This window comes from Pinus tabuliformis, chromosome 3_2 (genome assembly GCF_031772625.1).
Source record: "Pinus tabuliformis cultivar Carrire ecotype Pingquan chromosome 3_2, CPIR1, whole genome shotgun sequence".
Lineage (NCBI taxonomy): Eukaryota > Viridiplantae > Streptophyta > Pinopsida > Pinales > Pinaceae > Pinus > Pinus tabuliformis.
This window is the reverse complement of record NC_142302.1, coordinates 1,277,043,874-1,277,058,036: the sequence shown is the minus strand read 5'-3', so window position 1 is coordinate 1,277,058,036 and position 14,163 is coordinate 1,277,043,874. Positions and strand designations below refer to the sequence as shown.

Genomic DNA, 14,163 nt, shown 5'->3' with positions numbered 1-14,163 from the left:
ACGCAGCTTGATAGGTGGCTGATTAGAAGATCGATTCCAGTTTTTAAAACTATGCTCTTGGGGTGTTGCTAAGATGAGACTACCAAAATCAAGATATTTGCTTAATATTTCCCACCTTCAACACCCACCTAACATGCAATTCATTAAATGAATTTGGACCCTATTGCACAATCTATGAGGAAATAAAGGGATTAAATGGTGTAATCATGTTATAGGCTAAGTCACTGCATTCATGTGTGGGTTTGGCCTTGCAACCCTCCAGCGTTTGCACAACTACCAAGGGAAAATTTAAAGAATTGTCTCTCCTTCAATTTACATCATACGATGAAGCCATTTAAGGGAGAATTGCCATGATCACAAATTTTTTTTGGAGAATGAACAAGGTCTATTAAGCCCAAGGAACTCCAATCCAAGCTTTGGTGCATTTGTTCGAAACTGTGGACCAGCACACTAAGACCTAGAGAAATGGATACTAAATAAAATGCTCATAGAAGCAATAACAAAAACAAAACAACAGTAATAATTGTATCAGCAACAATAGATTCCATACAACAGAAAATTCCAGCAAGCGACCAGCAGTATATATTATAACAGGTCTATATCACCAACCAAGGAGAACTACAGTAGTGGCTAGTAACAACACTCAACTGTTCACAAACCCTTAGCACGTACAAAAACTGTAGTATGAAGTTGGGATGGCAAGTCAAGCCAAATCCAAGACAGAACTGGTGTTGCCCTTGGCCCCAAAAGTCTCTTCCAGACCACTTGCAATAAAACACTTCCCACAAAGACTGCCATTATAAAGCCTAAAAACATCTTTGCTATGAATATAATTCATAACAATTAGCTAAATAAAATAAAATATAAATATTAAATAATTAAATATTATTTAGGTTAATTAGTCATTAAATTAAGTGAAAAGGCATGTCTAAAAGACATGCTCGTTCACGAAAGGTCACCTGCTGAGGTATAAAAGCAGGGTCCTCATTGTACATTCAAATCATCTTATACATTTTATATAATAATAAATTATTATTTTAAATACCTCTGTGTATTTTAACAATTAAATCTTCAAGCTATCAGTCTTTTCGTGCTTCAGCATAAGTTTTTATGCTACAGTGGTATCAGAGCCATGGCACACGATATAATCATGCGAGCCTTTGAACGTAGTTCGCCGCACAATATGCCATTACGTTCACATCTTGATTACGTTGAACAGGTTAGTATTCAAGAAGCATTTCAGCATTTGAAAAAATCAATTGCAGAAGTTACAAATGGAGATTGTCGCGAGCAGGAAGATGACCTGCATCCACCTGAAAACTCTAAAGAGAAGGGACGTGTGGAAGAAGCCCAAACAGCAGATGATCCAGAAGGAACGGAGTTGGTTAAAATGGGAATACCAATTCAAGATTCGGAGCATGAACCTTCAGTAGCCAAAACTGTACAACCTGATGAGGTTGTTGGTCAGAAATCAGTGAAAAATACGGCTTCAGACAGTGAGAAAGAAGATGTTCCCTATACCCCAGTCAGACCCATTCCCCTTCAGGCACCCCACAATTACAATTACTCCATCCGAGATGCAGTTGAAGCTTCTGACAAAGGGTGCTGGTGGTCGAGCATCATCAACCAAGCTATGAGCACCAATTTTGAGCTTTTCCTTATATATTTTCCTCACAATCATATACAGAAAATGTATCATTACTCCAAATTAAGACTTGCTCAAGAATGGCTCAAAGGAAAATGGTACCCGCTACCCTCACAGCAAACAAACAATATCATATATGAAGGAAAATATCCCATGGCTGCAAATAGTGAGACAACTTCGACAGCATCATCTCCCTGGGATATGCAAACTAATGCACAATCTCAAAGGAAGTTTGAAGAAAAAAGATAGAAAGCAGAGAAGGAATTATGATTGCAAAGAAAACAGGGCAACATTAGATGTTGAAGAATGTTCTTTTCAAGCGAGTAGAGATAGAGATTCAGGAAGGCCCAACACTTTCAATCATGCAAATGCAATGTTGAAGAATGATGTCAAAAGATTTAAAGCTACAGAGCCAACAGAATCCATGGATCAGATCTTAAAATACACCAAGACTCCTGTTGAAAGATGCATAGTGGGAGAGTTTTTCTGGAACGGGGTGATTATCTATCATTCTAAAACAATGGGAATAGTTGCCATTGACAAATATACAGTACCCGTTTCTGTCTCAAATGTTACCCTAACATTTGTTGCTAACACAACTGCCATAGTTGGAGATGTTGTTTTTCGGCACCCTGTACACAATTATGCCTTAGTAGCATATAATCCTGCGAAATTGGGTCCAGCGGGGGCTGCAGCTATAAGTGCAGTTGTTCTTTGTCCTGAACCTGCTTTGCAGAAAGGTGATGTTGTATATCTTGTTGGGTGGTCTCAAAGTTATCGAGCTCAATCACACAAGTCCAGTGTCAAAAACACAGTGGCCCCCTTGAATATTAAACCATTTATTTATCCCCGGTATAGAGCTATGAACATGGAGGTCATCGAATTGGATTCAGATTTTGGTGATGGTTTTTCTGGTGTACTAGCTGATGAGGATGGTAATGTTCAGGCATTATGGGGCAGCTTCTCTAGGAAATTGACGATGAATAGTGATGGCTTGAATGACAACACGCAATTCGTTTTTGGAATTCCGATTGATTCCATTAATGAAGTATTATACAAGATTATAAATGGGACTGAAGGTACATGTGTGCTTCTAAATGGGTCCAGTATGCCCATGCCTCTCGTCCGTTTTTTAGGTCTTGAACTTTATTCAACCCTGCTTTCAAAGGCCCGCAAATTTGGCTTAACCGAGAAGACTGGCGACCATAGTGGGATTCTTTGTCAAACCCTAGCTATGTTCTGCGGCATTCCTGGCTCAGCGGCGTCCTTGGCCCGGCAATGTCGCTGGCTCGACGTGGCAATCGGCCACCAAGGAAGGCCACGGTGGGAGCGCTCGGGGTTTGCAAGCAAAATCGGGCCCAGAAATATGTGTCGGTTTCCGCTGGTGGAAGACGCTGCGGGGTGTTGAGTGACGTAGCCAGAATCGATGGTGTTAAAGCGCCACAATCTGGGTGAGGTCAACAGTTGTGACCAAGAGACATGACCACACCGTTTCGAGAAACTTCCGCGCCAATTGACATTTATAAAATATATATATATATATAATGTAATTTGTAATTAAAATTAATAAGAATAACAAAAAAATAATAATAATAGAGTAGATAATAAAAAGAAGAAATCAATAAATAAAATTTGACTCAAGAAAAAATAATTAAAAAATCAAAGGAAATAGTACTGACGAATCAATGACTAAAGTTGTATACATCAACTAAGTGAAGAAAACCCCAGTATTAAAGCTTTGAGAACAAAACTTCCGAAGGGAGAGGCTATGTTATGAATATAATTCATAACAATTAGATAAATAAAATATAATATTAATATTAAATAATTAAATATTATTTAGGTTAATTAGTCATTAAATTAAGTGAACAGGCATGTCTAAAAGAAATGCTCGTTCACGAAAGGTCACCTGCTGAGGTATAAAAGCAGGGTCCTCATTGTACATTCAAATCATCTTATACATTTTATATAATAATAAATTATTATTTTAAATACATGTGTCTATTTTAACAATTAAATCTTCAAGCTATCAGTGTTTTCGTGCTTCAGCATAGGTTTTTATGCTACAATCTTTATAACAGAAATCCCCACCTTTTTTGCTAATTAGACTGACAGACAAAATTAAAGTAATTAACAGTCTCATTGACGAACTGACTGAGCCTTTTTGTTAACTCCCATTTTTTTCTTTAATCATATTGACCAACATAATTAAGTTAATTGACCTAGTTAGGCTACCTGACTGACTTTTTCATTGACTACGATAATTAGACTGAATGACTGACTTTGGTCTTTACATACAAATAAAACTTGTTGATATTGATTATTCAATAAGTATTGTAACAGTCATCTCACCTTAAAATACTTCGCCCCCAAACCAGTTGTAGTGGAGTGTTGTAGGATATTTGGTCATTCCCATGTCACCTCTTCAGCTGGTAGATCTATCTTCTATCTGGCTGCAGTCTACAAGGTAGTTCTTGGAAGACATCCACAATTTTTCCAAGTGACCTCAGCTATCAATCTGAACTATCTTTCACAACGTCTCTAGGAGTGGGTTTGATTTGAGAAATTGCTACTCAATAGTTTTATTAGCAAAAAAGTCAATTTTTCTTCTTACATAGTTACCAACCCACTTCACTTCTGTGATAAAAAAAATGGTTTAGAAAATTCAACCAATAATTATGCAAAAATATGTGGCATTATAGATAATGATATTTTTTCATGAATAACTCATCGTTATCTGACATCTGGTGGTGAGCATTTTCATTGTTGGAAGGAATCAAGTCGTTTGAATAGATAAAATCCCAATAATTTGTTAGCATGTTTATTGCAATTTGCAGACACTAGTTCAACATTTCATGTTTGATTGTGATTTTAATGTTTGATTCTGATCTCCTCCTATATTGGACATATAATTCTATGCTTCCCAAGGAGACTGTCCCATGCATATCAACACTCTCCCTATTTTTGTTTGAAATTGATAAAGCAGCTCTATAAGCTTGGTAGTCAGCATACACCAATTCATGTGTAGAAAGCATTGAATTGATCATCTTTGAGTTGACTAATAAATTATAATTCAGTAGCTTTGACCTGACCATAAAGACATGCTTATAATAGAGCATCTTCATGGGCTGGCTGAGATACCCCTATTTCCCGAAGGTCTACAATGGGCTTCTTGAGCAACAAGAGTTGTTGTGGAACCTTTAAACAAATTTTGGTTAACATGTGAGCCCACTAAGAGATCAATAGATTGATCATGATCCCAAGCTTCGTTTTCAGTGTGCCGTATGATAACTTTTGATGATTCAGTAGCATCCTGTGCACACCATTACCAACTGATAATGAAGCTAACACTGATGAAGCCCTCTCAAATTCTGGAGTATCCCATATCTGGAGTCTGGACTGAGGTTAAGACTTATTCTTATGGTCCTCAACATGAACTGCACATTCCTCATCACCTGTAGATTCCTCTTTTGATAAAGATCCAAGTTCCAAGAACCATCTCCTTTGATCTTCTTCATAAAGCAGAACAGTGAACACATTCTTAAAAACTTGTCTTCAGGAGGTTCTTCATTATAAGATTCCCATAACCCATGTTATTCGAGGGATAATACGCAAACTACTCTTTCATAACTGTCTGCATCCAAGAAATTTGGCCATCATTGGTAATTCTCCTCCATGAGGTCAGGAAACTGGGTATGATACAACTGTTATGTTCTAAAATTTGTAATCTGACATTTTTTGTGTTTTTTCCTTCAAAAGAAAAATCTAGAAACTGGAAATGCTAACAGTAGTGTAATGTCCTAGGGTAATTTACTAATTTTTCTGCCCTTAGGGTTCTATTTGCCAAGGGTTTCAATAAATCAGAGAGGATTATGAATAGTAGTATGCATTCATATGACAGCATATATTATTCTATGCATGCATGAATATATAATCTCCAGTAACCATTCAACAAAATCACATTGAACTAGGGCTGACTGCCCAAAGAACCAATAATCCAAACTCTGCTGTCAATATTCAACTGTCTAACTGTATCCACTCTTGTTTAATTCTGTACTGCTAAACTACTTAACAGCTCACTGGAGAATTATCTATACTACTTCCACTCGCTTCTACTTATGATAACCCGTTTGCCTTGCTGTTACAAATGTTTGACCATCGTGTGAAAGGCTCCGTTTTTACCACTATGAAACCCTAACCTTAGTACCATAGAATCTATGTTTACTCAGCCACAGTGGTCCAAGAATCTTTACAGCGCTGCCACACAAACAATCAGGACTAAGGCCGCTGCTGCCATCAGAACTTCACTGGATCGTACAAACCCTCACTGATAGAATGTACACATTCCACTCGCTGTCTCTAACACGGGTACCTTCCACGGGATACCTCAGGCTGCCGGGGAGATGCCTTACTGCCACGGGGGTTTTGTTTGATCCACAGTTGCTCTAGCAGGCTACCACGGGGTAATTTGATACAATGCCCACGTGTCCTATGCTGCCGCAGGGAAATCTCCAACTATGTTGCTTTGATCTGTGGGTGCCCTAATCCACTCTTTCTGAACTGTTACCGCTATTGCAGAGACACTCTTGTCCACTTCAGAGGAGCTCGGAAGGTGCTTCTGCTGTTTATGGACCAAATTTGTTGACTAACGAAACAGCCAGAGAAGCTTCTTAACCAGGAACCGAATTTTGCTCCAAAAATGTGTTGTAACAGAACAGTGAAGAAGAAAAATTTGTTTGACCAGACAAATAATATCATAGGGTTGCTTTCAGGATATATCCGAGTTACTTCAAAGTAAATTTGCTGTGCCAGAACAAAAAAAATAGGTGTCTAGGTAGGATGGCATCAGCTCCACCAAAAGTAGACAAGGGGATTAGCTAGGGTGAGATCACCTCCACCGAAACTAATCAAGGAGTCTTAAAATCCTCAAAGCCTTAGCTCAAGAAAACAGAGATATTCAATTCAAATTGATGATGAAAATATGATTCCAATTCTCCTTTATTATAGATTTCCTTGCGGGGCTCCTCAACTATGAGGGGTTGCAAGTGCGACCCCCAATTTGGACTTTTTGCCCCAGCTACCCCAAAATTTACCCAATGTTGCCCCAAAACATTGGATAATTGGGTTTCCCCCTTTATCAAATACTATAGCCTATGGGGTTGGATAGGCTATTGCGTCCTTCCGTGGGCAATTAATCCATAGGGGACACTACAAGCAGCAACAACAGAAACATTTTACACAAACCCAGCACCCAGTGTTTGATCCCAAGCAATTAACTACTGAACAAATATATGGCCATGTTCCTAACACATAATATTCAGCGGAAGCAAATTACAATTTGAATAACATAATCACAAACAGATTTCTGCCCAACAAATCAGTTCTTCATTAATAAAAACTCGAAACTTAGTTGGGATCCCATCCTAGATAATGGCCAGACTGAGAAATTACAGATTACAATATGCCAGATTTGATCCTGCAAATCTGCTCTTTCTTGCAGATCTGGATATCCAGCCCTTCTGCACTCTCTTGGACCCAGGGAACACTCACTGAGATGTCGCTCTCAACCTTGTGTTGTTGTTTGTGTGTCTTCTCCTCACCTTAGCTTGTTTTTATAACTCCAGATTGAGCCAAAACCCTAACCCAAATCTCAAAGAGATTGAGGGCCAAGATTAGATCTCGCCTCGCTTGAGATCAACGGCTAAAATTAGCCAACATATTAATATGTGTTTTTCCTATGTTAAAGTTAGGCTAAGTTACATCAACAACTTGTTCAACCTAGAAAAAGTGTCCTAAGGCGATGTTGGTGACTTCTGCACGTGCCACACCTAGACACAAGGCCTGTGCAAAAGTACCTGCTTGAGCTACAAACTTCAACACCAACAACTTTATAAAGAGCAGAACTCTAAAACAAATGGGCTATTCAAAAGAGGTCTAACTCGAGATGAAAAATCGTATATTTTAGAGGAATATAACACGGAATTATGCAGAACAAAAGGGTTGAATTCTTAGAAGACTTGTGAAGTTTCAAACTTTTTCTAATTCTACGACAGGTAGAAATATGGATGTTTAGTTGGTTTTTATAAAGGGGCTGAAGTCCTCAGAAATCGTGTTATGTATTATAAGGAGGCAGTAATGGTCCACCAGACTCTCTTTTATTTGTAGCACTGTCAGCACATGCCAAATGTATTTTTGGTTCAACTCGAATAAAAAATATGATTTTTTATCTGAAAAAAATAGGCTTCCTCTCTGATGGAGAAAAATTTGTAATAGATAGATTTTAGCAATAAGTTTAATAGCATTTTCTTCCAATGTGGTTTGTCATATCCCCAAGCAATGGTGAATTCAGTAGAGTTGGAAGGATCCACTAACTTGTTGAACAGTTCTTCTCCCGAGACTTACTCTTTTATGGCCAACCCTCTCAACTTCTACAGAGTTAACAACCTTTGGCTTTTTGACAATCCCCAACTACATTTGAAGCCTATGGGAATCACTTTTAACTTCAAAATGGCATTTTTGCTTGATCCACTCCCCATTATGGATTGTTGCATAAGTACTATAAAAATCATGTGTTATAACTTACACCAACAATGTACTCTGTGAAGTAATTTCTCATCCATGGGTTAACATTTAGATGCATATATCATCCTACTCAAAATCAAATCCATTTACCAATATTGTTCAACCTAGTTGAAACTTGACCAGTGATTGTACCAACTTAGCCTGTTGCCTGATTCAAAGGACCAATTTGGTACTGAACTGGCATCCTTGACTTAGTAGGTACTGGAACCCACGTGACAAACTCAACATGGAAAATATAATTTTTTAATTTAATTAAAGAAAAAAACCCAAAAATCTATTTCTAAAAATCTACCAAAAAGTTATAAAAATACCCCAGCCTCACCGATCTATAAAGCTATAAAGGTCTCATTGATCTAGTATATAATAAATTTTATACAGATTCACACAAGTAGAGAAACCCTGGCCTGGCACTTTTTTTATTGCCAATCAGTATTTGGAAGCTTAAACGCCTGAATTGCCATAACTTATTGATGATAATCTATTGTTAAAAAAGGGGATATGAATGAAATCATTTCTATATAGATTTCTCTCGCCCAAAATGAACAAAGGCTTGATTATAGGAAAGATGACTATCATGGAAATGTAAGCCTACAACAGTAAGATAAGATAATTTCATTTAAAGTCCAACAAATGGCCACAGAAGTAGGTTATGGGATTAAACAATACATCCAGTGTAAATACAACATGGGAGTGCAAAAGCAGCTCCTAGGTAATGCGGAAAGTAAGACAAAGAAAGTGAAAAAAAAGTGCCATGTCTAACTAAAACCAAACCCAAAAAGTATAATAGTATCATAGCTGTAGTGATACAAGGTGAGCTAGTGCCCAAGAAAATTCTTGAAGTGTACATACATGCATGCATGCCTATATATATATATATATATATATATATATATATATATACATACACACACTGGCAGGTATACTGTAATACACACACACACCCAATGTAAAAGAATCAATTGAATTGCCCAATGGTTGTACTGATCTATCTGGGAGAAGGCATAGATTGTTATGGCAGTCTTGGCCCCGATGCCTCTACCTGCCTTCTCAGCATACAGAATGTAATGACATTGACAACCCTTCCCGAGCCAAACGGAGAAAAGTGAACCTGAGCCAAACCTGAAGTTTCTTTTGAGGCCTGGCAAACTTCAAACCTCAAGGTTCAAGTTCACCAAGCGCTGTGACATTGCATAATGGTTAGAAATATTTCTATGACCAACATCTATACTGCAACGAGAAATTTCAATGATGTTTCATGAGTATCAGACATAAGCCCCTTTAAATCTAAATAATTAGCAACTACACAAAAACATTAGGTCATCCTAGAGATCTTAATTAGAATACAAAGTAAGGAACTTACTGAGCCTGAGCGGCAGAGATAAACATTATCTGTGAGTTGAGTAATCTTATCTGAAGCTCGATTTGCCACATACATTCCTGCAAGACATTGTGAAAGATTTGAAATTTTGGATATTATAAAAATTACAGTGCAAAAGTAGAATCAGATAGATGCAAAGACAATTAAAATATCCACAATACCGACAACTGAACCAGAAAATTAGATGATTCAAGAAGGCACCATTGCAATTAAAAGCTTTAGCTGAAAAGGAGTTCAGAACCATGTGAACTTGGTCCATTCAGATTCCTTTAAATGCCATTAAAGGTAGCCAAACCAAAAGGAATCAAAACCACAAGCAGGCTCAAGATACCCTATCAATGGAACCTTTGTTTCTCAAATAAAGGGCTAGTTTGATGATTGCTTCAGATTGTTTTATATTTCTTTCTGTATATTAGTTAACCAGAAAGAAATATGGACAAGAAATGGACTCATAAGACTTATTGAAAGAAAAACTGGGGTCTCAGAAAATGCAACTACTGGGTAATACTATCAATGGAACCTTTGTTTCTCAAATAAAGGGCTAGTTTGATGACTGCTTCAGATTGTTTTATATTTCTTTCTGTATATTAGTTAACCAGAAAGAAATATGGACGAGAAATGGACTCATAAGACTTATTGAAAGAAAAACTGGGGTCTCAGAAAATGCAACTACTGGGTACTAAGCTAAACTTGTAAACATCAACATCCCTCATTACTTTTATTGTCTTTAGAAAACACAAAAGCTTCAGCTGACTCTCTTTTAAGATGTATAAAATGGTTAGAAACACAAAACTTCTGAAAGAATCCTAATTGCTGGATTTAAGCAATATGTCAACATCATATCATTTAGATGACGAGATACACAGGCATTGTTACTTTAATATTTATAGTTTATGTTGTCCTGATTTCTGTAAGCCATGAATAACTTGGCTTACTAGTAACCTTTGATTCATTTACAGGCAATTCTAAGAAAGTGCATGCAACTAATTCTCAATTTTACATGGAAAAGATAGGATAATAGTGATGATATTGAAGTTGCAGTCTAACATACAAATTTGAGCTATGGACATTGTAGTGCATCTAATATGTTCTGAATTATTTAATTACACAGAAGTTTCTATTTACTTACCAAAAGCAAGTAGTGTATTATCATCCCACCAGGGTTCAATTACTCAAAAAAGTGGTTGGCACACTCCCTCAAGGGAGCTGTTCATAAGCGAACGAGCCAGCATGGTTGTTAAGTAGGATCAGGAGGTTGCATGCAAAAAACATGTAAAAAGTGTCCCCCACCTCTTGATAGGTGTTGAATATTTGCCACTTAATTAGAGCAAAAGGAAGCTTCATGAGAAGCATTTTTTACAATCAACAGTCTTTTGACAATTTTATAGCATATATTTTCTTAAGGTATACTAACTAAAAAGCCTAAAGGGTTATCAATGGCTAAACAAAAGTAGACATGTCCTGGAAAAAAACAGAAAATGGTAGAACCAAATATATGGTGAACTTCAGTTTGACTAAGATAAAAGCAGATACCTAAGTTGTATATAGATTCTTTCTAATTAAATGCATGTCAAAGTTCATGACATATTTCACTCTCTTTCATTTTCCTGTTTCTTATGTGTTGGATATAGTCGGTTGGAATAAAGTCACACCTATGATGCAGGAAATGCCCTCCAACCTGGCATACCCATACCAGAAACACCTGTAAATGCTGAAACAACTGTATGGCATTTCCTGATTTGGAAATGACATACAATATGGCCCATGGTGTTTTGACCCAAATACAGCCCGTTTCTGCAGTGTTTTTCTTGTGCAAACTCACTTTAGCACCCAAAAGGATATGTGGCCCTTCTATGGTCAAAAAAGATTCAATCTACCACTAAAATTTATCTCTAATCAATCCACACTCTAGTTTTGCTAAATAAGCACATTGTTCTATTTTTGTTAACGAGGATGAGAATTATTATTATATATAATTGCATGTCTTTAGAAAATGTTTTATTTTAATTTCAGCACATACAGCCACATATAAAGGCTGATTTTGAATGTAAAGCCTCGTGTATAAACACTGATTTTGGAATCTTGGATGTATAGCCTCATCTGTAAAGGCTAATTTTGAATTTGCATCATGCAATCATATACGGGAATTAATATAGCCATGGTATTCCTTGTAAAATGTCAGTTATGTGTATCATTCTTTTTTTCTTGCAAGATCATGGGTTATATATATATATATATATGATGTTCCCCCCAACGTTTCCATTTTGGGGGAGAATGAGAAATTCTAGACATTTCTACATTTAATACATTAGAGTCACACATAATGATAGTGTTGAGTTAGATGGTAGAGTAGACTTGAACTAGGTCAATTTTTAAATCAACATCACTAAATTTAGTTTATTTTAACCTGTAGTAAGTGGTGAAGGCATTGGTCAATGCATTGCTAAAGCCCAAGTAGCATGCCCACTTCTTGGAGAGAAAAGTAATTTTACACTGGCAAAAGCCAAGAATAGATAAGATAATTTTATTAATGTCTAATGAATGACTATAAATTTGTCAAAGGCACTACTAGGTACATCAAAATCAAAATGTAAGGGAAGTGTGATTGCATCTTCTATAAAAGCATATCTAGCCTATGACATTAAGAACCTAGAATATAAGGTCTATATTCTAGAAAATAAATAGAAACAAAGTTGTCAATCACAGAGAAGAAAGGGTGCCAGCCAAACACTCAATAGCCTATAGAAAAGTCTCCATTGAGGGTATCTAGAGAATGTTCTCAAGGTCTTGAGGTGCCATCACCTACTGATGAGAAGGAGATATTGCCAACCTCTGAGTCTATACTTGCAATATGCGAACCTTTCGCAACCTATAAGGCCAAAACAAAGAAACTCTAAATGGAGGGCTATCTAAATGAACTAGAAGAATTGGAAGATCTTCAAGTACTATAAAATCTAGATGCAACCTACTACTTCGAATAGGCCACTCTCTATTGAGACCTAGATGTGAGGGAACAAGGGTGTTATGTTGTCAGTGACCATCCAATAGTCATTCTAATTAACATTGTACCTCAAATTGTGGATCGATTGGATAGTATGGTGGAATGTGGTTGGTACCAATAACTTTACACAAACCACATGGTTAAAAAGATTAGTAACATGTTTAACCAGTGGATGAATGCCATATTTGAGTAATTCTACCTAAAAACCCTCCTCATATGCTACTATGTTATTGTTCATGTCCCATATCGTTTGTCGAATATATTAGTGCCAAAACATATAACAACAAGATGGAAGGGAGGTGACAAGGACGAGGGACTCCTTGTGAATGTCAATTAGGGTGGTCATATGGGCAAACATGGATTGAGGATCAAGGTTATGAGGTAAATTGAAGTGAGGGGAAGAAGATGCACTGAACAGTTTTGGGAGAATGGCAAAGCATTGTATGAAATTTCCATCTCCTCCAAAAGAGAGACGGATGTTTCCTGTGCCAAAGGATATAACAATAGAATTTTGAGTTTGAGGTAGATGACAAGGGCATGTAAGATGGCATGGTAAAGTTGTTTATGTTATGATTTGCATTCTTCATCATATCCACAGTTCATTGGGTTGGATCCAAATTTTAGGAAACAAGGTAGAGGAGATACAATAATGTGGGGATGGTGATTAGGATCTACCTCACAAACAGACAACGAGAGTAAGTCGTATTTAAAATAAGCCAACTCAAGTGATGAGAAATGGGCGAGTGTGGGGAGTATCTAGTGGAAATGGGTAGAAGAGTTGTTGGCTTCCCCATCATCAAACAAAATGGTGATCTAAGTGGGGTTCACAAGGGTAGGATGAGTGGGGGGTCAACCCAAAGTGAAAAGGAAAGAAGTGTGTGGTCTACTAAGGGAAGCCAACAAGCTGGGAGCTAACAAATACATGGAAGCAAGTCCTAGTTGGCCAGGACATGATCCCCCCACCCCCTACTGTCAAGGAAACATGTAAATTGGTTGGACTCTAGGAAACGGGGTAGGCCATTAAGGATCAGCAGCTCATGAGACTCACCCAAATGTAAAATGTGCCTACCATGAGTTGAAAGAGGTCCCAATCCATCATCTAATATCCTACGAAGGTCCACTAAAACTAAGTCTATCTCATGAAGACAAAAAGCATCCTCTAATCCATTGTGGAGCCTAATTTGTTGGTCTTTGATAGAAGAATTGAAGTATCCCTAAACGATGACCTCTCGCTGTGTTAGGTACTAGGTAATCAACACATAAGTCTTAAGTAGGAGTCTCCATCAAAGTTCATATGTAGGGCATAATATGATGAAGTGGGAGGGAAGTAACAGACCACAATGACATTTCTAGGATGGGGTAACCTAAGAGCATGTAAGCTCTACATCTAGGTATATCCTGTGGGGAAGCAAGAAGAGTCTCCACTTGGCTTGAAGAGTTCACAATCTGACACCCAAAGTCTAGAATCTATAGATGAGAGTAGTGGAATCCGACTCTTGAGGCAACAATCAAGGAGGCTCAAGCATGTCCTATAGAGAAAAGGCTCCTTCCTGCATA

General features: G+C 37.4%; 1 protein-coding gene across 1 annotated transcript in view; it reads right to left on the bottom strand.

Annotated features, from left to right (window-relative positions):
- Positions 1–14,163, bottom strand: part of LOC149185400 (proteasome subunit beta type-6-like) — a 129,933-nt gene that overhangs the window by 97,322 nt on the left and 18,448 nt on the right. The window contains exon 3 of the mRNA XM_089417923.1: positions 9,588–9,664. Within this exon, the coding sequence (XP_089274049.1) occupies positions 9,588–9,664 (77 nt within the window). The remainder of the gene's footprint in view (positions 1–9,587; positions 9,665–14,163) is intronic.